The 25,346-nt window shown below is 43.7% G+C and overlaps 1 protein-coding gene across 1 annotated transcript in view; it reads left to right on the forward strand.

The window, feature by feature from the left end:
• Positions 1–25,346, forward strand: part of FER1L5 (fer-1 like family member 5) — a 382,389-nt gene that overhangs the window by 136,991 nt on the left and 220,052 nt on the right. Inside the window, 5 exon segments of the mRNA XM_030202486.1 lie at positions 2,708–2,871; positions 10,090–10,287; positions 11,771–11,882; positions 18,862–18,939; positions 22,522–22,703. Coding sequence (XP_030058346.1) covers positions 2,708–2,871; positions 10,090–10,287; positions 11,771–11,882; positions 18,862–18,939; positions 22,522–22,703 — 734 coding nt within the window.

Genomic DNA, 25,346 nt, shown 5'->3' on the forward strand with positions numbered 1-25,346 from the left:
ATCGCTGTGGGTGACATCTGTCACGTGTACAGCTTTAGGCTTCTTCTTGTTGGTGTACTTCTTGACCGGCCTTTCACTATGGAAGTAGCCAGTCATGACTGCTTCAGGAACATCAGACATGAAGCTGGAGGTCATTTCTCCTCTTTGCCAAAATTTGGATGAACTGCACAGACTGTGAAGTTGGTGGTCCTCTTTATGCTTGGCACCTACTGATGACCAATTTTCTCTTATGTCATATGGCAGCTTTGATATAATCTCATTTATGCCCCAAGCTATATCCAGGCAGTACAGGCTAGAAAGATTCGGATCAGCCTTGAGTGCTTCCAGTTCCAGAAGGAGATCTCCTAATTCGAGTAACTTGTCATTATATCTATTTGTCACTTTTGGGTAACTCCTTATTCTTTTCATCAGTGCCTATTGGATAGCTTCTTGGCTGCCATACACTGGTCAAGTCTCTCCCACATTTCTTTCAAACCTCTCAAAGGGCCATGCAATTATGCATCCAGTAATCTCTTTACACTATTGGCTGATTCAGTTCCCAGTCAATTTCTCATCAGGTTCATCTCTTGTGTTGGAGTAAGCTTCATAATTGCTGTGGCATCCTTAAAGTTAGTTTTCCACCCTCTATACTTTTCTGGGCAGTCATTGAACTCGTACAACCCCCAATCCCCAAATCTTTGGGGAGCAGTCCCCTTCATTGAACACCAGTGCCCAGATTTTTGTCCTATTGCCTTAGGATATTTTTGCTAACATTAGTGCATTTAGCTGCTCTTCTGGTGTTTTGGATCTTCCTGCCAATGTTGGTGCTGCTTTACCCCTCTTCTAGTGATGTGGGGTGTTCATGCCACACTGATTATTGATTTCACATGTTGCAATCCCATTGTAATGGATAAGAAAGTGAGGACTGCGCAAATAAAATCTCAGGAAGGCTTTAATATCAACAGCTAAAAATCGACCTGACACGGCCGTGTTTCAGCACATAGGCCTGCATCAGGGATCTATTGGATCTACATACAAAAGCAAGATAAATTACAAATTAAATGAATTAAATAAACAATAGTGACATACATAAAACATTTGCATTGTAAACATTCATAAGTTTAAAACATTTATAACATTAATCTAATTGTATAAAAAAAAGTAGCAAGCAGATGAGAATGTAAACAACAACTAATGATGGGTGGATGCTAGTCATACATTATGGATTAAAAAATTATTAAATAGATAAATCATGTGTTTACAAATTTGTGACAAACTATATCAAAAAAGGTTTTGTAAAAATGTAATAAATATATGCAAACACTAAAAACAATGTATTATAAACATAACTAAATATGTATTAAAATATATGTACGTCTTGTGTTGTGACTAATAGCTTAACCAAGAGTATAGCTGTGTTGCTTCTAAAAAAGAAGATAAAAATGAACGTTTAGAAATATGTCATAACTTGGCAAACTTTGAAAAGCTAAAGTGCAATCCTGTACAATAGGTTGTTATAAACACGATGTGTTGTGCACAATGTTCTATGATTAAATGAAGGAATAAGTCTAGATGTTCCGTTTTAAAATTGGAACATATGTGATGGTGCATCAGTCAAAAAATCATAAGAAAGTGCTATGTAAAAACTATTATAGAAAACTATAGTAGAAAGCTAAAAAATAATATGTGCAAAAATGTGTGTTTAGTGAAAAAATGCTAACGATAATCCTCTCCCCGCGATAATGTATATTAAATACTATCACTGATTTCTAAATAAAGATAGCGCTAGACTAATGGGGTTTTAGTGAAAATAAACCAACAGTGTCATACCCATAGTAAGGACGTCCAGAACCCTCTGGCGTGTGCACCGGAGATTTATAATTACTCGTGCCGAGGGAAACAGTACCGGGAGCGTCTTTTAAAAATGGCGCCAAAATAAATATCTCAGCACAATCCAAAAAACATATCAAAGATATCTATTGAGCGCTTTGTAAATTTTGAATCGTAGTGCAATCCTTTTCTCCCAGAAGCTGGTTTTGGGAGTGCCTCAAGAACCCTTTTGTATCTACCCCTAAGTTTTACCTGATGCATTGGAGGGTGAAGTGACTTGCCCAAGGTCACAATTGGGCCTTAATATTTTTGGTTTACAGCTTGTTGTTCTAACAACTAGACTACTAATCTGTGCTTATCCCAGGCCATTCATCATGATTCTTTTTAGGAAAAAAATATTTTCTTATGTTATACCTGAGTTTATTCCCCTGAAGCCTCAACTGTGACTTCATGTTCTAGAGCATTCTCTTTACCTAGAGAAATACCTTGTCCTTCAAGCATGTGGCTCTTCCTCCTATCCATTTCTTCCTTTCTGTCATAAACTTGGTTAGAGAAGCAAGAGAGTAACAGAAAAAAGCCAGAATGATGAGGGCCACCCCAGAGGTCTCCAAGGGCCACAGTTGGCTCCTGGACCTTGCATTGAAGAATACTATTGTATATTATTTATATCTTTGAGGTATTTGCATGTCTTTCTTTCTCTCTCATATTCCCTCTCTCTCCTCCCTCTGTTTTTTGTCATTCTACTTTTCTTTCCTTTGTATTTGTCCCATATTTTCTCTCTTTACCTGCTTTTCTTCTATTCAGATCTTCTATTTGTCTCCCCTCCTTCCATCTCTCTGCCTGTCTGTCCTCCACACATCCACCCTACTTGTTTATTTTCTGTCCCTGTTTTGTGCAGGATGGGAGTATGGGGTGGGACTTGATCAGTCTGCAACTCCTAAATCCTGGTACACAGCAGAGAAGACGTATCATACTCACCGTCGGCGGCGCTGGGTGAGAACAAGGTTCCGTGAAATAAGTCAGAAGAGCTCGGACATTCACATTGCCTCCTTCCTAAACCTGGTATGTTGTCATCTAGTAGCCATAGGCTGAACTTGCAGCAATTTATTTATTTAAACATTTTCACAGACCTCCTGTATCCCTAAGGATGCAACTGTAGTCAAAGTAGAACATAACTCCTGTTATTACATTATGAATATTATCAGAGGTGTAAAGCACAGGAAGTGAGCACTATATTCTTCCAAAATGCTTTGGAGGGCATTCTATAAATGATGCTGGAAAAAAATAGTGTTTATAGAATAACGCTTAGAGCCCACACCAAACGTTTTGTGCTGGTATTTATGCCAGCTGAAACCTGTTGTAATGTTGACACCCAACTCTGGCATATTGGCGCGGAAATGGGGCTATTGCATAACCCTGTATGCAACTTTTTGGAACGCCCTTGCCACTCCCCTGGGGTTATAGAATAGGGTGCGGGGAGATGCATGCACAAATTGACAGTTAAAATAATTGTTAACATTAACTGCAATTTAATTGGATCATAAGCTAATTAAGATCCATGCACAAATGTTGGCACCAAAATACAGGGGCTTATGCATAACGTTTTTGTAACCGAACTCATATGTGTTCCTGCTGTATAATAAGAACAGGGACTGAGCTGCTTGGCATTCCTTTGTAACAAGTGCAAAGACTGAACCCTGGGAGAATCTGTTGTGTAATACACTCAAGCACTGTGCTCTAGGACCTTCCTGCTGTATGGAAAACACAGACACTGATCCTAAAGTTCTAAAGTATAAAAAGTTTTAATTATTTGTCCAGTCATCGTGTTTCCCTCATGTTCATACTAAAAAAGCAAAATCTGCTTCCCTTGTTCCAGACCATAAAAAAGATCTCACCTTCTGTGTAGCAAGTGCTAAACTCCTTAGAATATATGGAGATCATTGTGAAAGAAGTATAAGAGGTTAAGCTCAGGAAGAGAGGAAGTGGGGGTGGAAAAAAAGGGGGAAAAAGAGAAGCGGGTTGAACTTAAGGTAACTGAGTTTAATATAGAACTATGGATTTGAAATAATGTTCAAAATCAGTGCTTATGATAATATTTGGCAAGGATATATTGAGATGTGTTTGAACTTTTTACTTTTCGATAAATAAACATTAAGAAGCTCTTTTACTAAAGGGTGTTAACCCCTTAGGGCTAGATTGTGTAAATAGTGCCGAAAAAATTGGTGCCAAAAACCCTTCTGCTTAAATGATATTCTATAAGCCTAGAATTAACGCTTAAGTGTAGAGGTCATGTGTAAATGTATGCGCCTGCATTTGCACCAATGAAAAGATTGTGCAAATGCCCACCCTTGAATTTACGCACAGAGCACCGTTATTCTATAATTACACATATAACTTAAAACTACACCCCGAGCTGCCCCAAAACACCCATGACTCTCCCATTTCTGTGCCCCCTTTTACGGGCCACATGTAAATTTCAGGTGCAGATCCCGCACCTAACTTTATGTGCATAATTCCCAATTAAATTAATTGGTACCAATAATTGCTTGTTAAAAAGCCAGTTATTGGCACTAATTGGCTCGTCATTCTATTAAATTACTTGCACATATCGGGAGCGCGCCTAAATTTGCATGGTCAGTTTTTGGTGACCTTTATAGAATTAGGGGTTTAACGCATGGTTAGTGCACACTAACAGGCTACCGCAGAACGTATTAAAGTGTTTTGTGGCATTTTGCCTGCTTGCACATGGTAACACCTATTTTTAAAAAATATTTTTATGAGGGTTGTGTCATGGGCAGAAAGTGGACATTCTCACATTATTTAGCTATGTGTATTTCTGACCCTTAGCCCCCACAGGGAGAGAAAGCACTACAGCCCCAACAGCTGGAAAAATAAGAAAGAGAACTTAGACTCCGTTAGGCGCAGCCAGTAAATTTACCTTTATTAGCATCTCATAGAGCCAAAAATACAAACAATAGTTCTCTTCCCTGGAGCAGGTTGTCAGTCAGTAATGCGCATCCTGAAAGACAAGGGACTGCTCAGCTAACACCTCCCGGACATCACATATATACTGTTGCAAATTACATTTCTCATAAATCATGTGATTTCCCCTAAACTGAAATTGAAACAGGCTAGTAAATCAGAAGACAAAAGGCCAAATTTGGTTCCAAACAAGGCAACTTTATTGCTAGCAAGTGAACAGTACCGAGTAGTCTCAGGACACTGTGTGTCGCAAATCACCTGACACTTACATTTATACTTCCCTACTGGGCCTGCGCACTAGGCCCCTTACACGTCACATTTGGCATGCGCAGTAAACAGTTGTAGTTCATACAGTGCATAATTGTAGTTCTCAGTACGTACACACGTCATAATACTGAAAAGATACTGGCAAGAGAAACGAAACTTAGCAGCTTATTCTACATACACACAATGCTCCTTTCTAGCACAGGAGATAAGACTCGTCGGCTCAGAGATGCAGGGCGGGGGTGTTAGCACCCTCCAAGGCCACCTATTCATGGGGCATCTACGTGCAAGCTGATCTCGTATACGCCTTGCTACTACAGTTACAGTTACAAGCTATACAGTGGGGGAAATAAGTATTTGATCCCTTGCTGATTTTGTAAGTTTGCCCACTGACAAAGACATGAGCAGCCCATAATTGAAGGGTAGGTTATTGGTAACAGTGAGAGATAGCACATCACAAATTAAATCCGGAAAATCACATTGTGGAAAGTATATGAATTTATTTGCATTCTGCAGAGGGAAATAAGTATTTGATCCCTCTGGCAAACAAGACCTAATACTTGGTGGCAAAACCCTTGTTGGCAAGCACAGCGGTCAGACGTCTTCTGTAGTTGATGATGAGGTTTGCACACATGTCAGGAGGAATTTTGGTCCACTCCTCTTTGCAGATCATCTCTAAATCATTAAGAGTTCTGGGCTGTCGCTTGGCAACTCGCAGCTTCAGCTCCCTCCATAAGTTTTCAATGGGATTAAGGTCTGGTGACTGGCTAGGCCACTCCATGACCCTAATGTGCTTCTTCCTGAGCCACTCCTTTGTTGCCTTGGCTGTATGTTTTGGGTCATTGTCGTGCTGGAAGACCCAGCCACGACCCATTTTTAAGGCCCTGGCGGAGGGAAGGAGGTTGTCACTCAGAATTGTACAGTACATGGCCCCATCCATTCTCCCATTGATGCGGTGAAGTAGTCCTGTGCCCTTAGCAGAGAAACACCCCCAAAACATAACATTTCCACCTCCATGCTTGACAGTGGGGACGGTGTTCTTTGGGTCATAGGCAGCATTTCTCTTCCTCCAAACACGGCGAGTTGAGTTCATGCCAAAGAGCTCAATTTTTGTCTCATCTGACCACAGCACCTTCTCCCAATCACTCTCGGCATCATCCAGGTGTTCACTGGCAAACTTCAGACGGGCCGTCACATGTGCCTTCCGGAGCAGGGGGACCTTGCGGGCACTGCAGGATTGCAATCCGTTATGTCGTAATGTGTTACCAATGGTTTTCGTGGTGACAGTGGTCCCAGCTGCCTTGAGATCATTGACAAGTTCCCCCCTTGTAGTTGTAGGCTGATTTCTAACCTTCCTCATGATCAAGGATACCCCACGAGGTGAGATTTTGCGTGGAGCCCCAGATCTTTGTCGATTGACAGTCATTTTGTACTTCTTCCATTTTCTTACTATGGCACCAACAGTTCTCTCCTTCTCGCCCAGCGTCTTACTGATGGTTTTGTAGCCCATTCCAGCCTTGTGCAGGTGTATGATCTTGTCCCTGACATCCTTAGACAGCTCCTTGCTCTTGGCCATTTTGTAGAGGTTAGAGTCTGACTGATTCACTGAGTCTGTGGACAGGTGTCTTTCATACAGGTGACCATTGCCGACAGCTGTCTGTCATGCAGGTAACGAGTTGATTTGGAGCATCTACCTGGTCTGTAGGGGCCAGATCTCTTACTGGTTGGTGGGGGATCAAATACTTATTTCCCTCTGCAGAATGCAAATAAATTCATATACTTTCCACAATGTGATTTTCCGGATTTAATTTGTGATGTGCTATCTCTCACTGTTACCAATAACCTACCCTTCAATTATGGGCTGCTCATGTCTTTGTCAGTGGGCAAACTTACAAAATCAGCAAGGGATCAAATACTTATTTCCCCCACTGTATGTCTAATAGCCCTGCATTCTGTCTTACATTAGTAAACAATAAAACTGAGTAAGGCACAATGGTCCAGTGCAGTGATAAAGTATGGCTAAAAGCCAAAAGCAGAGGTAGAATACATAAGTATAAGTCCATCAATAGGCACAAAACATGAGGTTGTTCTGGTAGGCAGTAGTATTCGGGTAGTATCCGGTGTTCCACTCCTACAAAATCAGAAAATAGCCTTTACCATATATGGGTATAACAGTCTCTCCTGACGTTGTGGGCACATGCACTCTTAGTGGCCATTGGCTAATTGGTTATCTATTCTGCGTGCACAGTCAGAACAATACCCTTGTGTCCTCTCTCTGTCTCTCTCCACAAATGCAACATACTGGACATGTCAGGCTCACACTGTGTTCTCAGCCTGTCTCCTAGCAACTTACAAAGTTACATCCACCCTATATGAAAAACATACTCAGCTGCAAACAAACGTTATGAAGTGTCAGTTCTCAGCTCCTGAGAAAGCAATGATTATTACACGATGCTGAGTTAGTAGGCTAACATGTGAGAACCAAGCTGACAGTACAGTCCTTAGGCCTAGCCCTTAGTAACAGGGCAAGCATAGGAAGGCATATACAGCTAGCACATTAGGATTAGAATGTGCTAACTGGAAAATGCAAAGTTAATGTGGGAGCACTTAGTGTCTGCTAAATAGGAGGCGGTAAGGGCTCCTGTGTTAATGTTTTGCAGGTACTGAATACTAATGAGAACATCAGCGCATGACCTGCCAAAAAAAAAGAAAAAAAAACAACAAAAATGCTGCATTAAATCTGGGCTTAGTGTGTTCTGATGTGGGACTTTCCTACACACAAAGCCCAGATTTTACCACACCTTAGTTAAAAGGGCCCTTTAAAAAAAAAAAAGGCCATTCAGTTATTTATTTACTACATTTATATCCTGCCTTTATCCAAGGCGGGTAACAATAGTCATAGATATAGTCTTAATCAAGTAACAATTGCTAAGCATATGAAGCTAAAACATGATAAGGCACAAACTCCAGATTCTATATAAGGCACACAAAATTGTGCATGCAAATTTGGGCATGTTCACAATTTGAGTAACAAACCAATTTGCACTGATAATTGGGCGCTAATAATCAATTATTGGCACTAATTGGCAAAATTAAAATTTATGTGTACATCTTGATAGGTGTAATTCTATAAAGATACGTGTGTAAATTCTTGTGCCGAGATCTGAAAAGGATGCATGGCCATGAGAGGGGCATGGCGGGTCATGGGTGTTCCAAGAATTTGCTGGTAATGTTACAGAATATGGCAGATCCGCACCTAATTTAGATGCAGGGATTTACACCAGGTTTCAGTTAGCGTAAATCCTCTCGCCTAAAAGTTAGGTGTAGATCCTGGCGCTATTCTATAATCGGCACCCAACGTGGAGTGATGTTTATAGAATAGCTGTAGCACCTTATATAGAATTTATTCCTTTGAAGGAAATTCTACAAAGTACCTACTAACAGTTATAGGCTGATTATACACATAGATCAGTAAAATAATGGTATTTACCTACATATGTGTGCACATATACACATGAATGCCTAAAATTACACCTTGGCACGCTTCTGTAAATACATGCATACCTTACATAATGCATATTTTACAGGAAGGCATTCACATAGGTGGAGTTTGAGCCAGTGGCATAGGCAGAAATTTTTAACTGGAGGTACGCCCCCCCCTCAACCAGGTACCTTAAAATCACCTGCTCCAGGCAGCGGCAGCAGCACTTATAGGCTGCCTGTGGTGGGTCTTTCTCTGTGAACCGTGCTGCCCTTCAAAAAACAGGAAGTTGTGTCAGAAGGGGCAGGACGGTTCACAGAGAAAGTCCCGGTGCAGGCCGCTGCCGTTGCCCGGGCAAAGACAAGAGGGAGATGATTTTAAGGCATGGGCGGCAGCCTGATGGGGTGCATACACAACACACACACCTGGAATAAATATGCCACTGGTTTGACAGAGAATGGGTGGGACTCACCCACATTACTTACAGAACACAGTAAATTATGTGTGTATCACTTGAACATAGGCACGTGCACACTTGTGCCGGCTGTGTGACTGGAATAACTGCACGCACCTAACTCCTAGTCATGTACTTTTACTGTTATCTTATAAAGAAAAGTAGGCATCTTCGTTCCTGTATAGAATAGGTTCTTACCAGGTGCCCAGTTATAGAATTAACTCCAAAATGGAGTTGGATTTGAGCAAGATTTGACTCCATAACCCATTATTTACTGTGGGTATAAACTCAGGGCCCAGTATTCAAAATGATTTAATGAGTCACTCAGCAATGTTGGCACAGCACAGAATGATAGAGTCCACTTTGTCCCTAGTATTTTATAAAGAGACAGAGTATTTTCAAAACACTTAGACTTACAAAGTTGCATAGTAACCTATGGAACTTTGTAAGTCTAAGTGCTTTGAAAATGAGCCCAAGGCACTTATTTGTCTTTATAAAATAGGCTGGAAATAGGCTCCTACTTAGCCTTCGCACAAAGACAACCTGCTATTTTACCCTCCACATTCATTGTTTTATGATGTTTTTAGTGCTACGAGTACTGGTCCATCAAATTCTGAACTGAAATCAACAATTATCAGTCCTTACTAGTATACACTGTATCCCCGCATTTATCCTTTGCATTATCCGGTCTTAGAGATGTGCCCATTCCCTGGATCATCCTGTCCTAGAGGTGACAGACTCTGCACTCTTATGGCATCCTACAAAACATACAAGTCAGCACTGTGGCTGCTCTGGGTGCTTGAGCATCCCCAATATTGAGCAAATGCCTTCACCAGTCACCTTGAGTAAGTATGAGTAATTTGTGATGGGTTCAGCACCCCCAGTCATTGTGACAGTTGGCTCCTATGCTACAAGCCATCCAGTCTTAAAGGAGACAGGCTCTTTATTCCTCCGCCCTTCTCTTGAATCATCAAGTCCTGTTGGTGGCAGGTTCTGTAGCCCTGTGCCCATCACCTGAACTGTAGTCCTGCTATGGATTCTCTCTTGACCCTTTATATTTTTGTACCTTCTTCAGAGCCTCTTATTCTTTTCCTTATAGCATGCAGAAACAGAAAATACAGATAAGAAGCCCCTTGATCCTCCTCTCGCTGCTTGGGAGTATGCACCATTATTTGGTTGGAAGTTTCACTTGAACCCACGCACCAATGACATTTACCGCCGTCGCTGCTGGCGTAGGATACTCATACCAACAAAGAAAATAGGTGCAACTGCTGTCTTTCTTTTGGAGGGTTCTTTGGTAAGAAAAATCTGTTCATTATGGATCATATGAGGACAAGAGTGAGTGATGTAGAGTAGTAGAGAAGTAGATGAGGATGAAAGTTAACAAGTGAAAGACTTTCAGATTTCTAAACATTCTTTGTCAGTTGCTATGGTTCTTCTGGTTCTTCAGAATTTTATGCATTACAGTGGAATCAGTCATAACCTACATTTGCCACTGAACGGCTGCTTCTACTTGTAGGTGACCAGAAGGTTTGTATGAAGCCTATGGATTAATTAGGAGGAGGAGGAGGAGGAATCTGAGAATGACTGACTGCCTCTAACATTCAAACCTCCAACTTTAAAGAAATGAGGCCACAGTTTTCCGTGATGCTGCAACAGTTGGTGCATAATTTCCCATGTCTTGAAGAATTACTCTTTCATCCTCTCAAGACAGATACTGGCCTTCTCATCTCTCTCCCTATTCCAATACCTACAGTACCTCTTTCTTTCCATTGTAAGCACCAAACTCCTCATCTAAGCCCCTCTCCCCACCCTTTAGCTGACACTGGCTTCCCTCTTCAACCATGTAACCCCTACTTCATCAACACCAGCCCCTATCCTCCAGATTCCCTCCACATGTTAGCAGCGGCTAGGTCTGATCCTTTTATGATCTTGCGAGAGTTTGACTGGTAACATGTGCCACACAATAAGCTTCAGAGAAGTAGCACAGTTGTAGAAACAAATGCCACTGCTAAAAGCAAAGGAGCCAGGGGTGGGAAAGTGAAGGTGGTATGTGATGATACTGGTGGGAAATAGGAAAAAACAATACATGTATAGGGAGAAGGAGAATGGCCAATATCTATGGGTGAAGAGGAGACAAGACAACATAATGATGAGGAGACAAGATACTTAAAAGGAAGGGCCTTTCCATATTTTATGTAATGGCCATGCACTAATTTCCCAATTAGTGTGTGGCCATTACTGTGGGAGCACTTACCACCACATATTTAGGAGGTGGTAAGGGCTCCCACGCTACTCCTGTGCTAAATTGGGCACACACCTACTCTACATCCCAAACACTCCTCCTGCACCAAAAAATGTAAAATACTTTTAACGTGGGAGAAGCACGCACTGATTGCCAAACAGTGCTTTTATTAATAAGTAGGCATGTGCTAGTGCCTACCACAGCTTAGTAAAAGAGCCCCTAGGTGGCACTAAGTTCTCCCGTGTTAAGTAGGCATTATCCAGTTAGCCTCTTGTTTTCTTCTGATATGTTTTTCCTTTGATTACTCCATTGATGGGTTGACTGTCTCCCTACTTATGGGTTAACATCAAGGACTTAAATATGGGGTTTCCCTTGTAATTCATCTGCTGTTGTATGTCTTTGGTATCCTCATTTTATTTAGTAAGAGTTTAATGCTTTTGGATGTGTGGCAAAAAAAAAGTACATAATAATAGAAGAGCATATTGAGGGAATTGTGCATCAGACCTCTAAGAGTTCATCTCCTTTCTCTGCTCAGGGTGTAGAATTTGAAGACATAGAAAATGAGAGCATAGACGAGACAGTGAACAAACAGCAGCAATGTGACATCTTACAGCTAAACACTCCCATCATCAACTGCATTTATCAACGTAAGTCACACCAATTCTGCAGTTTAACAATCAACTTCTCCATCTTCAAATATAACATACAACTACCACAATTTAACATTTCCATCAACAACATCTGGTAAGTAACAGACACAGATGCTGCAAGAGGAAAAAAAGGCTCCATGCCAGGTACAGGAGTAATAATGGAGAAGGAAATACAGTGGTGGGGGTATGGCTTGGAGGAAGGAGAGGCATATAGGATGTAGCCTACAGGAGAATGGACTAATGTGCTTTCTTCGAGGACAAGCAGGGCATTAATTCTCACAAGTGGGTAACATGGCACTGCGTTGCCTGGTCTGGGCTTTATGACAAGCCATAAGAGCTTTTGTGGAGCATGAGACACACTCCACCGCACATGCACGGATGCCTTCCCGCCTGCCGCTCATGCGCGGCTACCGCAGTTTTTTTTTTACAGTGGTGAGAAGACTGTTTGTGATTTCTCTTCACACCTGGTCAGAAGAGCTTTATTTTTGGTGCCTTTTAGCATTTTTTCATCTGTTTTTCACTGTGCCTTTTTTGGGCACTTGTTTTCCCTTCTCTTCCCATACCTTATTTTATTTTGCCAGTTTTTAAGTTTCCTTTATTTTGCGTACGCTAGGCCACATTTAGGCCTGTTCTCCGGTTGGGTCTTCCCATCTTTTTTTCCTGGTTTCTTGCCCCTTTTTTCAGGCACCATCGCGTCTTTTATTTATTTATTTGTAGCATTTATATCCCACATTTTCCCACCTATTGGCAGACTCAATGTGGCTTACATTGTTCCGTAATGGTGATCACCAATTCCGGAAAAGAGAAAATACATAGTTAAGATGGAGGTGACAGAGTGGATTAAATATTCAGGTAAAGAAAGTTCATTTAGCAAGTTCAAGTTGATTTAGCATCAGAAGTTTTTCCATCCAAGTCCTCTAAATCTCCCAGTGGCTTTAAGCACTGTAACTGGTGCAATTGGCCAGTCTCTGGCATGGACACCCATTCTTGGTGTCTTCAGTGTCTAGGGCCCAACTATATCCCTGCTAATTGTGTCCTTTGTCTTCGTATGAAGAAAACGATTCACCTGTTCAGAGAGGCTCAACGAGAAAAGATTTTTGGAGCCAAGTCCAGGTCCTTGACATCGGCATTGGCATTGAGGTCAGTGGCATTGACGTTGAAGACAGCATCAACATCAGGAGCATCGGTCCCTATGGCTGCCTCAATACCCAGAGACACTGGGAGCAGTAGTGTGTCAAGTGGGTCTCCACCTGTCTCGATGCTGACTGCTGGAAAGGGCCCTCAGGATTAGACAGCATCAGACCCACCCCAAGGCGACGTGAAGATTTGACGTCATCCTCATCGGTACCGAAGAGTCTCGACACCGAGCTTCAGGGGTGAAGGCCAAGAAGCATTGGCATCGGTCATCCTCGTCACATGGTGCCGGGAGCTCCAAAGCGTCAATAGGCTTGGCACCCGAGAAGTGTTGTTGCCAGGAGGATCACTCCCCCTCTATCCAGGAGGTGTCTGAGCCTGTCTCCAGGCAGCCAGGACCCGACTTCCGTCTTGACCCCGTCTATTCTGCAGACTGTCTTGGAACTGACACTCCAGTCTTTCCTGATGTCGGCCCTCGATGAGCGTATCCGGGCCTTGCTACCTGAGCTAGTGGATGGCATCTTGCAGCACTGTGCACTGGTGTTGGGGGTGCTTGTGCCTACCGTCCAGTCTGCTGTGGCTCCGCCTGGCCCTCAGCCTGTGGTGTGGCCCCGGTGTTGACTGCCACCTAAGCCGATACCCCCTTGATGTTGGTGGAGGAAGCTTCGTTGGAGTCTAGGTGGGAGCCGACTCCTCGACGCCCCTCTTGGGGACATAGTTCCTCAATGTCGAGGCAGGCTCGGTCTCAGCCCTCCCACAAGGAGTTTTGACTGACACCGACGAGGAATGCTCATGAGAGTCAGAGGAAGATCCACGGTACTTCTCCTCAGATGAGTCCTATGGTATCCCCACTGAATCCTCCCCTCCACTTGAAAGGAGAAAGTCTCCTCCGGAGAGCATTTTGTTCCTTTGTTTTGTAAAGGAAATGGCTGAGGCTATTCCATTTCATTTGGAAGTGGAGGACAAGCCCAGGGCTAAGATGCTCGAGGTCCTGGACTACACGTCTCCTCCTAGGGAGGCTGTGATTGTCCCTCTCCACGAGGTACTCATGAAAGTCCTTGATCGGAACAGGAAGTCCCCTCTGTCAGTCCCTGTCATGCGCAAGAAGACTGACACCCAGTACCAGATCCACAGTACACCTGGTTTTGATAGGCCTCAGTTGCCTCACACGGTGGTGGAGTCTGCTCTCAAAAGAACCAAAAGTTTTAGAACTATGCCTTGGCACCCCCCAGGCATAGAAGCTAAGACCTTGAGAGGACGATGCCCCAGGCTTCAATGCTCGTGTCCTGTATACAATCATACCAGCTCTTTACAAGGATCTATTTGTGGAATTCAGTGCATAAGTTGATGGACTTGGCAGACTCTCTCCCACCAGAGCAGGCCGAGTTAGTTCACCAGTTGGCTAAGCAGCAGAAGACATGTCAAAATTTCTTGACCAGAGGCGCCTATGACACTTTTGACGTGGCTTCCAGGATCTCTGCTCAAAGTGGCATCTCAACATAATAGCCTGGACAAAATAGCCCAGACAAATAGCCCCAACAAAATAGCCTTGTAACTTCCTCTTGCCAACCTGCTCAGGCTCAACCCCAGCATGCTCGTTCTCGTCAACAGCGTGCGCCTAAGGCCCCTGCTGCTCCCCAGTCTAAGCAAGGTGTGAGCTTTGACTGGCTCCAGCAGAGCACAGTCGCTATCAAAGTGTCCGTACAGGATGACCTGCTGGTCGGGGGAGGCTGAAGTTTTCCCACAAAAGGTGGCCTCTTGTCACCTCTCACTGAGTCCTCCAAATAATCCGTCTCGGATATGCACTAAATTGGATTCAAAAACCTCCATATTGCCTACTGAGAGCTATTACTTCAGCTCTCAGCATGAGCAGGTACTTGCAGAGGAACTCTCTGCACTTCTACAGTCCCATGCAGTTGAACCCGTTCCACTAGGGAAAGAAGGGCAGGGATTCTATTCCAGGTACTTCCTCATGCAAAAGAAGACAGGGGAGATGCATCCCATCCTAGACCTAAGGGCCCTGAACAAATCCCTAGTCCGAGAAAAGTTCAGGATGGTTTCCTTGGGCACCCTTCTTCCCCTGATTCAAGAAAATGATTGGCAATGCTCTCTGGACTTAAAGGATGCACCACAAGAACATATCAAGTAGAATCAAACTCAAACATACCGTGGAAAGCAGACTGTGGAGTACCACAAGGATCACCGCTATCACCGATCCTCTTCAACCTAATGATGACCCCACTAGCCAAGTCCTTATCCAACCAAGGCCTTAACCCTTTCATCTATGCAGACGATGTCACAATATACATGCCTTTCAAATCTTAACTGACAGAAATCACCAACGAAATCAAGATCATCATGGACTCTTGGGCAAATGCATTTCAACTAAAACTCAATAAAGAAAAGACACACTGTCTCATTCTCTCATCCCACACAGCGTGGCCCACCCCACAACTATCACACCCCAGATTACACCCTCCCTATCTCAGACAGCCTGAAAATCCTCGGCATTACAATGGACCGCAGCTTAACACCAGAGATCCAAGTGACAACCACAACAAAGAAAATGTTCCAAACAATGTGGAAACTCAAACGCGTGAAACAATTCTTCCCGAGGGGAACATTTCGCAACCTGATACAGTCAATGGTACTAAGCCATGCAGACTACTGCAATGGAATTTATGCGGGATGCAAAGAACAAATCTTAAAGAAACTTCAGGCCGCTCAAAACACGGCAGCTAGGCTTATCTTCGAAAAACGCGATCCGAAAGCACGAAACCCCTTCGCGAAAGACTACACTGGCTACCAATCAAGAAAATGTTCCAAACAATGTGGAAACTCAAATGCGTGAAACAGTTCTTCCCGAGGTGGAAACATTTCGCAACCTGATACAGTCAATGGTACTAAGCCATGTAGACTACTGCAATGGAATTTATGCGGGATGCAAAGAACAAATCTTAAAGAAACTTCAGACCGCTCAAACACGGCAGCTAGGCTTATCTTCGGAAAAACGCGATCTGAAAGCACGAAACCCCTTCGCGAAAGACTACACTGGCTCCCATCAAGAAAATGTTCCAAGCAATGTGGAAACTCAAACGCGTGAAACAGTTCTTCCTGAGGGGAACATTTCGCAACCTGATACAATCAATGCTACTAAGCCATGCAGACTACTGCAATGGAATTTATGCAGGATGCAAAGAACAAATCTTAACGAAACTTCAGACCGCTCAAAACACGGCAGCTAGGCTTATCTTCGGAAAAACGCGATCTGAAAGCACGAAACCCCTTCGCGAAAGACTACACTGGCTCCCAATCAAAGAACGCATTGCTTTCAAAATCTGCACTCTGGTTCACAAAATTATCCACGGTGAAGCCCCGGGATACATGACTGACTTGATCGACCTACCAACTAGAAACACATCCGAATCAACACGAACGTACCTAAATCTGCACTACCCAAGTTGCAAAGGACTCAAATACAAATCAACTTACTTGTCCAGTTTTTCCTACATAAGCACACAACTGTGGAATGAATTACCAAAAGCCTTGAAAAATACAAACGACCACCTAAACTTCCGGAAAACACTAAAACCTAACCTGTTTATAAAGGCATACCCTACCGATCCAACATAAATGCCTGATCTCTGCAACACAACAAAACTAAAGTACGGTATGGACATAACACAACTCTTCCGTTGCATGATCCCCTAATGTGGCTGTGCCACATGAACTTATCTTACCACAACATCACTTTGTATTTGTTTACACCGGAGTCCGCAAACGCTTCTTCGGAACTATGTAAGCCACATTGAGCCTACAAATAGGTGGGAAAATGTGAGATACAAATGTAACAAACAAAGAAACAAATAAATAAATAAATAAATAAATATACTCACATCCCAATACTTCCAGCCCACTGAAAGTATCTTCAATTTTGGCTAGGAACACATCACTACCAGTACTACATGTTGACTTCCATTCCAAATTCCTTAGCCACAAAAAGTGCTGACGACGGATGCATTTCTCCTCGGTTGGAGAGCTCATGTAGATGGGCTTCACACTCAGGGAACATGGTCCCTTCAGGAAACAGGTTTTCAGATCAATCTTCTGGAGCTCTGGGCAATCTGGAATGCTCTAAAGGCTTTCAGAGATCGGCTGTCTAATCAAATTGTGCTCATTCAAACAGACAACCAGGTTGCAATGTATTATAACAAGCAGGGGGACACCGGATCACACCCTCTGTGTCAGGAAGTCATCCGGATGTGGTGCTGGGCTCGCCAACACAGCATGTTCCTTCGAGACACTTATCTGGTAGGCAAAAACAAAAATGTGGTTGACAGACTGGGCAAGGTTATGCCACTCAACTGAATCACAAAGTCCCTCAGTTCTGCTCCGGTCTTCAGGCCCACGACAGACTAGTGTCAGATGCCTTCCTCCTTCATTGGGGGTCAGGTCTTCTGTATGCGTATCCTCTCATTCCTCTTGTGGGGAAGACTCTGCTGAAACTCAAGCAAGACCACAGGACCATGATCTTAATCGCACTGTACTGGCTTCAGTAGATCTGGTTCCCTCTTATTCTGGAGTTATCCTCTGAAGAACTGTGGAGACTGGAGTGTTTTCTGACCTTCATCAGGCAGAATGAGGGGTCATGGCCTGAATATTGAGAGCCTAGAATTTGCTTCTCTTGATCTGTCAGAGGGTGTCTCTCGAGTCTTGCTGGCTTCCAGGAAAGATTCCACTAAGAGATGCTATTCTTTCAAATGGTGTAGGTTCGCCCATTCGCTTTGAGTCGGCATTGCCGTGCGGCTTAGTAAATAGGGGGATTAGAAAGCTCTTTTCATTGCTCTCCTAAACGTCATATAATTGTTTTCCAGCTTAACCTGAGCCACTGCAAGAAATGCGCCCTCTTCTTAGTAATAAGCATGTCTCTCATAACAGAGGAATACACAACAGAAGACATCACTATCTCTCACTGACACAGATTCCCACAGACTATGAGCTCTCTGTGGAAGACACTTCTACCAAAATTCTTCTATAAGCTACCACAAGTCTTATTTGGAAAACAGGGCTAAAATCATAGCAATCAATGTTCAAGACATTTATGAGGCTAACCTTTTGGCTGCTAATATCTGGATTGGAGATGTAGATCAATGGTTAGAGCAACAGGCTAAGAAGTAAGGATGTCTGATTCAAATCCCACTAACTTTCCTTGTGGTCTGGAACAAGTTATTTTGCCTCAAGTGCAAACTTTGATTTGTAAACAGGAAAATACCTACTGTACCTGAATGTATCTTGTCTTGAAAAAAAGGTGTGAGCTAAATCTAACTCATTCAAGCATTCTTTTGGCTTTTTTTCACTATGTACTGCCCTCCAGTTGTTAGGAGAGCAGTTGCCTCATAGCTGTTGCATTTTCCTCCACATTCAGAACAATCATGCAGGGTCCTGTGTGGGAGTGCTAAAATGTATTTATATTATGATAGAGGAACAAACAGCTTGTTTGCATAGGACCCACCAAAGTGTTAATTCTGCTGTAGTCGGGGGGGCATTTTAAGCTTGCACAAATAGCTGACCTAAAGTTATCTGTATAAGTTTAATCAAATCCTACTGGTGATATTCAACAGCAGGATGTACCAGGTTTACTCTGCTGAATACCTGGTTAAAGTTATTCAGATAACCTTAACTGGTCATTAGTCATCTGCTGTGTATTAGCCCCAGTGTGTTTATATTTTTTATTCTTCTTATTAGTCACCAAGAGCTGGACTCATCCTGTCAGGTTAGCAATGTTCTAAGCACAGGAGCACACAAAAAACTGCACTGACAACTTTCACACCTTGTATTTCAGGTCCTATGTCTTACCAGCTACGCTGTTATATCTATCAGGCCCGGCACCTAGTCCCTGCCCACCGCAGGACCATTGCAAGTAAGTGGCACTGATGGCAACAGCCCCAATTTGACTACCCCTATCGGACTGACTGTTCACTTGTCCTTTAGATTGTAAGCTCTTTGAGCAGGGACTGTCCTTTATGTTTAATTGTACAGTGCTGCGTAACCCTAGTAGCGCTTTAGAAATGTTAAATAGTAGTAGTAGTAGTAGTAGTAGCCTTGCAGGAAGATGGAAGACAGGACCAATTGCTTGGCAGGGTTGTGTAAGGCTAGGGCAGTTATCTGGCAGGGAAAGAAGCCTAAGATGGAGGTATGAAAGAATCCTGGTGATGCTTTTTGCTTGGTACAGCTTTGTTTTTCTGCTATCCCTCACTATCCTTTGGTGTTGGCATTGAAAGACAGAATTGTAGCAGTTTTTTGCCTTAGCGACTACTGGTGCAGTAAGCTTCATTAGAGCTGTGTAATGACACTTAGCTTACAGCATCCTAAGACAAACATAACAAACGTTTTGCTCCCCAATGCAATAAGCAAATAGCATGTAAATAACTACTGCATTAAAAAGTGTGTGTTATCAGAAAAACAGCACACTACTGTGTGCTGCAGATGTCTCACTTCCTGTTAGTGCATGAGTGGGGATTGGTTTACAAACTGACAGGAAGGGAGATGTTAGAAAAACAAATCCCACTGGACTCTAGGCCCCCTCTCCCACCCCTCAACATCCCCACCCATAAAAAATCTCTGCTGGTCCCCCGTCCCTCCTGACCCATCTCCTGTCCCCCGACAGCCAAGGCAAAAATTCCTGGTGGTCTACTGGACCCCCTCCCAATCTTCCAAACCCCTCACCATCATCCAAACTAAAAGGTTGCTGGTGGTATAGTGGTCTCTGACCCCTCCCCATGGCTGTCCTTCCCCACACACAGGTTGATGGTGAGAGGCAGGAACAATACTTACTCATTCCTGCCTCTGCACTACCTTGAAACCTCATGCAGTGCATCCTTATTTGGCAGACAGACCCCTTGTAGTCAGGTGCTGCCATTTTGCAAGACGACAAAATGCAGAGGTAAGAGCAAGTGGGCAGTGCTCCGTCCTCCCACCTTCAAAGAGTGTGGGTGGTGGTCTGTGAGGCCGGTCCACTAGATCAGCAGTGACTTTTTAGTTGGATGTTGGCACATCAAAGGTGAGGGTCAGAGGAGGGAGGGGGTCAATTAGACTATCAGGCTTTTTTTTGTTTTGGGCTGGCAGGGATGGGGTACTAGGGGATTGGAGGAGTCATCTTTGAGTCCAGGGAGATGGAGGGGGGAGGGGGTCCATCTCTGAGGTTAGTGTTGGGGGGATCAGGAGGATCATTCATCTGTTGGGTTGGAGGGAGGGGTGGTAGAGTGGAGTCTTTGGGCCTTCAGTGGGAATTGGTGATCTGAGATGAAGTGCTACCCTTGATTTCAGATCACTTTCTGCTTTGAAGCCAGAAAACACTTGTGTGCCCTCCACTCCTCCTCTGATTTGCCGTTAAAGCTTCAGCATTGTGCTCAGCTTTTCACTCTTCAGTGCACTTCTCTGCAGCTGTGCTGAGTAGTGAATTAGTCTTATTACCATTATTTTAAATATGCTGTGTTCTGGCATCTAACCCAAGGCATTGAGCAGGGTTTGCTTATGCTGTAAAACCGCTTTCTGTATTGTGCGCTCACAACCAGAAGCCAGAAATCACTATATAAAAATGTGAACCCATGTTGGTGGTTGGCTTCTAGTTACCTCAGATAAGTTTTGTTCCAATAAACCAGTGGTCTTCACAGAGTTTTATGTCAAGGAATAGGAACCAACTTTTCAAAATTATTGGGTGTGCTAAACCCAACAGAAATCACCTCTCCTTGGACACAGTCAAAGGCTTTGTTCAATGTTGGAGGTGCTGGAGCACCCACGGAGCTGGCTCCTATGGCTGAAGGAGAGCCACCAAATATCTTTCCATGCTAGTCAGCAGTGTTGCAGCCCTGAACGTGTCAAAATGACATCCATCCTTACTAGCCTGCCTTCAAACCTTTCATTGGGGGTATCTTCAATGAGGTGGGTATTTCCAAATGCAATTTGTCTTTTGGGAAATGCCTTATCCTTCAATCATGCGACTGTTCCCCACTTCTACTTTCCTTTTTCTATCATGAGCTTGGGTAGAGAGGGCAGAAAATAACAGGGGAGAAAAACAGAATGATGATGAGGGCTGCTACAGAAGTGGAACAAAGGTTTATTGCAGTGTTATGCAAGGCCCGTGGGCCAATGGTGGCCCCTGGAGACAGAATGATGATAAGGGCTGCCCAGGGAGCCGTACCCGAAGCTCCCATTCAGCCGTGACCCTACACGAATCGTGTTTCGCTATACATGCGTCATCAGGGGTCAATGGTCGGCATAAGCGGGCGGCAGGAGACTCCTGCCACGGCTGAATGGAGCTTCACAGCAGAAGTGTGTAGATTATTTGAAGTAATATGGATACAGTTGGGATTGCTTTATAAGAGTATGATATCTATGGAAGACTCAGAGCACAGTGGTGAAATATACAATCAAGAATTCAGCATAGACAATCAGCGAAAAGACGCTATGAATTAAAGGAGTCTGGAGTGGAAGATATATGACTATTGGATTACAACAAGAGTTGGGACTTGAAAGGAATATGCAATAAACTTTGCAGCTGGTGGTAGTGGAATGTTAAGATAAGTATTGAGTCTTCGGAGTCACGGAGAGAGTAGTGGATGCTTGGAATGCCCTCCCGCGGGAGGTGGTGGAAATGAAAATGGTAACGGAATTCAAACATGCGTGGGATAAGCATAAAGGAATCCTGTGCCGAAGGAATGGATCCTCAGGAGCTTAGTCAAGATCGGGAGGCGGGGCTGGTGGTTGGGAGGCAGGGATAGTGCTGGACAGACTTGTACGGTCTGTGCCAGAGCCGGTGGTGGGCAGCGGGACTGGTGGTTGGGAGGTGAGGATAGTGCTGGGCAGACTTATACGGTCTGTGCCAGAGCTGGTGGTTGGGAGGAGGGGCAGGTGGTTGGGAGGCGGGGATAGTGCTGGGCAGACTTATATGGTCTGTGCCCTGAAGAGCACAGGTACAAATCAAAGTAGGGTATACACAAAAAGCATCAAATATGAGTTATCTTGTTGGGCAGACTGGATGGACCGTGCAGGTCTTTTTCTGCCGTCATCTACTATGTTACTATAGGGCATTCTATCAAATGCTGGTTATTGATGTTTTTAGGGGTGACATGTAAAATTCAAGATACTATGAGGTATGTTGATAGGTAAGCAAGAGCACATGATTTGTAGAATGTACAATGTATTTTAATAATTTTTGTATACAGATTTGTGAAAAATGTAATAAAGATGTAATTTATATCCTAGTTGCTTAGTAGTAGTAAAAACAATTTTGCAACTAATTGGAATTGAGGAACCTAGATTGGTAATAAGTAAATCCTGAAAAACCCAACCTGGCGAGGGCCAAGGTTGACACCCCTGGTGTACATACAGATCAAATAGTAGATTGCTTAAGTTGTTTTTGTTGCATAAATAAGTAAGCTTATACACTATAAAAATTCCACACTGGGAGCTGACTGTTCAACCTGGCATTCTGTCTCCTCAGATCCATATGCCCATGTGTCCTTCTTGTACAAGAGCCAGCGTACCGAGGTGCTATCAGCCACACTGAATCCAATCTGGGACCAGACTCTCTTGTTTCAAGATGTGCTGATATATGGGGAGCCACACAGCATGCTGGAGGACTGCCCTTTTGTCACTGTGGAGCTGTTTGACAAGACTAGCATAGTATGTTTTTGTCCCCCCTCCCATAAATAGTAAGGTATAAGGACATAGAGTAAGTATTGCCAGTTTTCAAACAGATTATAGGTTCACCAATGGCCAGAATTCTGCCAAGAGGTACCTGCAATGAAGGCGGCTACAATGAAGAATGGGGTCCACTTGCTGCTGCTCCTAGATTTTCTGAGTTGGACTCCCTGCTCCACTTTGGGGGCCATTTCAAAATGTAGCTTGGGGGGCCCATAATTTGAACTTCTGTTACTATCAGCAGCCAGTAAATGTATAACTCTGTTATGGGGGCAATTCTATGGGGGTGCCTCCATTTAGGTGCCCTGATGCTCCACAGTGAGATCCTATTCTATAACAGCATCTGGGTGCCCAATTCAGTTATAGATTTTCTAGTGTAACCTTTAATTTTCATGCCTTACATTTATGTCCTCACAGTTACACCTGACCTAACTGCAGTTGCATAAATGCATCAGGGATGCATATACAGGGGAATTCTATATATGGCGCCAAACGTTAGGCGCTACTTCTGTGCTGAATTATTGACATTGAAAGGCATTCTAATGGAGGCAAGGCATTGAAATGGGGCAGAAATGGCAGATCCATATAAAAACACACTTATTCGCCCATTTATAGAAAGAACCTAAATGTTTCTGTGCAGATCAGCAAAAGGGGCAGGGCTATAGGAGGGAAATTATCCTAATCACCCCTTACTGGCTGAGGCATATCTGTTTTCCTCTTCTTTTGGAGTTATCCTCTGAAGATCCGTTGAGATTATAATGTTTTCCAACCCTTGAAGGATCCGTTATGCTCCCAACCTCCAATCCTGGCCCTCACAGCTTGGATGTTGAAAGCTTAGATTTGCCGAATGGTGTCTCCCATATCTTGCTGGCTTCCAGGAAAGACTCCACTAAGAGGTGTACTTATTTAAGTGGATGAGGTTTGCCATCTGGTATGAAGGCAAGATCGATCCCCTCATTTGTCCTACACAAAAACTTTTTGAATACCTTTTGCACCTCTCTGAGTTCCGTATGAAAACCAATTCTATAAGGGTTCATTTCAGTGCACTAGTGCTTATCTTTGTGTATGAGGTTAAGCCCATCCAGCCTCTAGTTGTTCGCTTCCTGAGAGGTTTGCTATTGACAAAGTCCCCTGTCTAACCTCCAGCTATGTCATGGGATCTCAACATTGTCCTCACCAAGCTGATGAAAGCTCCTGTTGATTCACTTCATTCCTGCATCTGAAGTATTTGACCTGGAAAGTTGTGTTTTTTTGTGGTGGTCACTTCAGGCTCACAGAGTCAGTGAGCTTCAGGCTAAAGTATCTGATCCACCTTACACGAAGCTTCACCACAATAGAGTAGTTCTCCACATGCACCCTAAGTTCCTTCCTAAGGTAGTATCAGAGTTCCATCTTATTCAGTCAATCATTCTGCCAACATTTTTTGGCAAAACCACAGCCCATCCTGGATAGGGTTACCATATGGCTCCAGAAAAAGGAGGACGGATTGAGCCAGCCGGGTTTTACTTCCATTGCTTTCAATGGAAGTAATTGCTTTCAATGGAAGTAATTGCCCATTGCTTTCAATGGAAAGCAATGGAAGTAAAACCCGGCTGGCTCAATCCGTCCTCCTTTTCTGGAGCATATGGTAACCCTAATCCTGGAGAAAGTGTGCTGCATACCTTAGATTGCAAGCGAGCTTAGCCTTCTATCTGCAGCAGGACTAAAACCCATAGACAATCTACCACCTTTTTGTTTCTTTGACCCAACCGGATAGGGGTAGCCATTGGCAAACACACAATTTCTAATTGACTAGCAGATTGCATCTCCTTCACTTTTGCTCAGGCTGGGCTGACTCTAGAGCAGTGGTTCCCAACATGGTCCTGGAGGCACCCCAACCAGTCAGGTTTTCAAGATATCCACAATGAATATTCATGAGAGAGATTTGCATGCACTGCCTATACTGCATGCAGATCTCTCTCATGAATATTCATTGTAGAATCTTGAAAACCTGACTGGCTGGGATGCCTCCAGGACCAGGTTTGGGAACCACTGTTCTACAGGGTCATGTGAAGGCTCATAATATCAGAGTCATGGCGACTTCAATAGCTCACTTGAGGTTAGCCTCCACAGAGGAGATTTGCAAAGCTGTGACGTGGTCTTCTGTCTACTCATTCACATTCTTTATTGCCTTGAGCAAGATATTTGATGTGACAGCTAGTTTGGTCAGACAGTCCTGCAGAATTTGTTCAGTGTCTAGAATCCAACTACACTCTCCTAGGCCAGCTTTTTTTTCCAGTTCCAGGCTGCACTTTCACAACTAATATGTAAAGTGTCAGGTTAATTGACATTGAGGCCTACCAGCATTGTTGTTTTTGGTGAGCCTGGTAGCTAGGGATTCCCGGATGTTAGAATCCAGTGCTTTTTTTTGTGCGGTACGCAACGGTACCGGCGTACCGGCACCTTTTTTTTTTGCTCCCCCCCCCCCCCCCGCCCTGTGAGTCCATGTCCCCGCACGCAGTGCCAGCCCCCATGTCCGGCCGCTGCTGTCTATCTGTTGAGCAGCAGCGGCCGCTACACAAAGAAAAGATTTTATAAAAACACTTCCAAACCTGGCTGAAACGCGGCACCCCCGGCACTGTAGAC

The sequence above is a fragment of the Microcaecilia unicolor genome, chromosome 4 (assembly GCF_901765095.1).
Source record: "Microcaecilia unicolor chromosome 4, aMicUni1.1, whole genome shotgun sequence".
In the NCBI taxonomy this organism is placed as follows: Eukaryota; Metazoa; Chordata; class Amphibia; order Gymnophiona; family Siphonopidae; genus Microcaecilia; species Microcaecilia unicolor.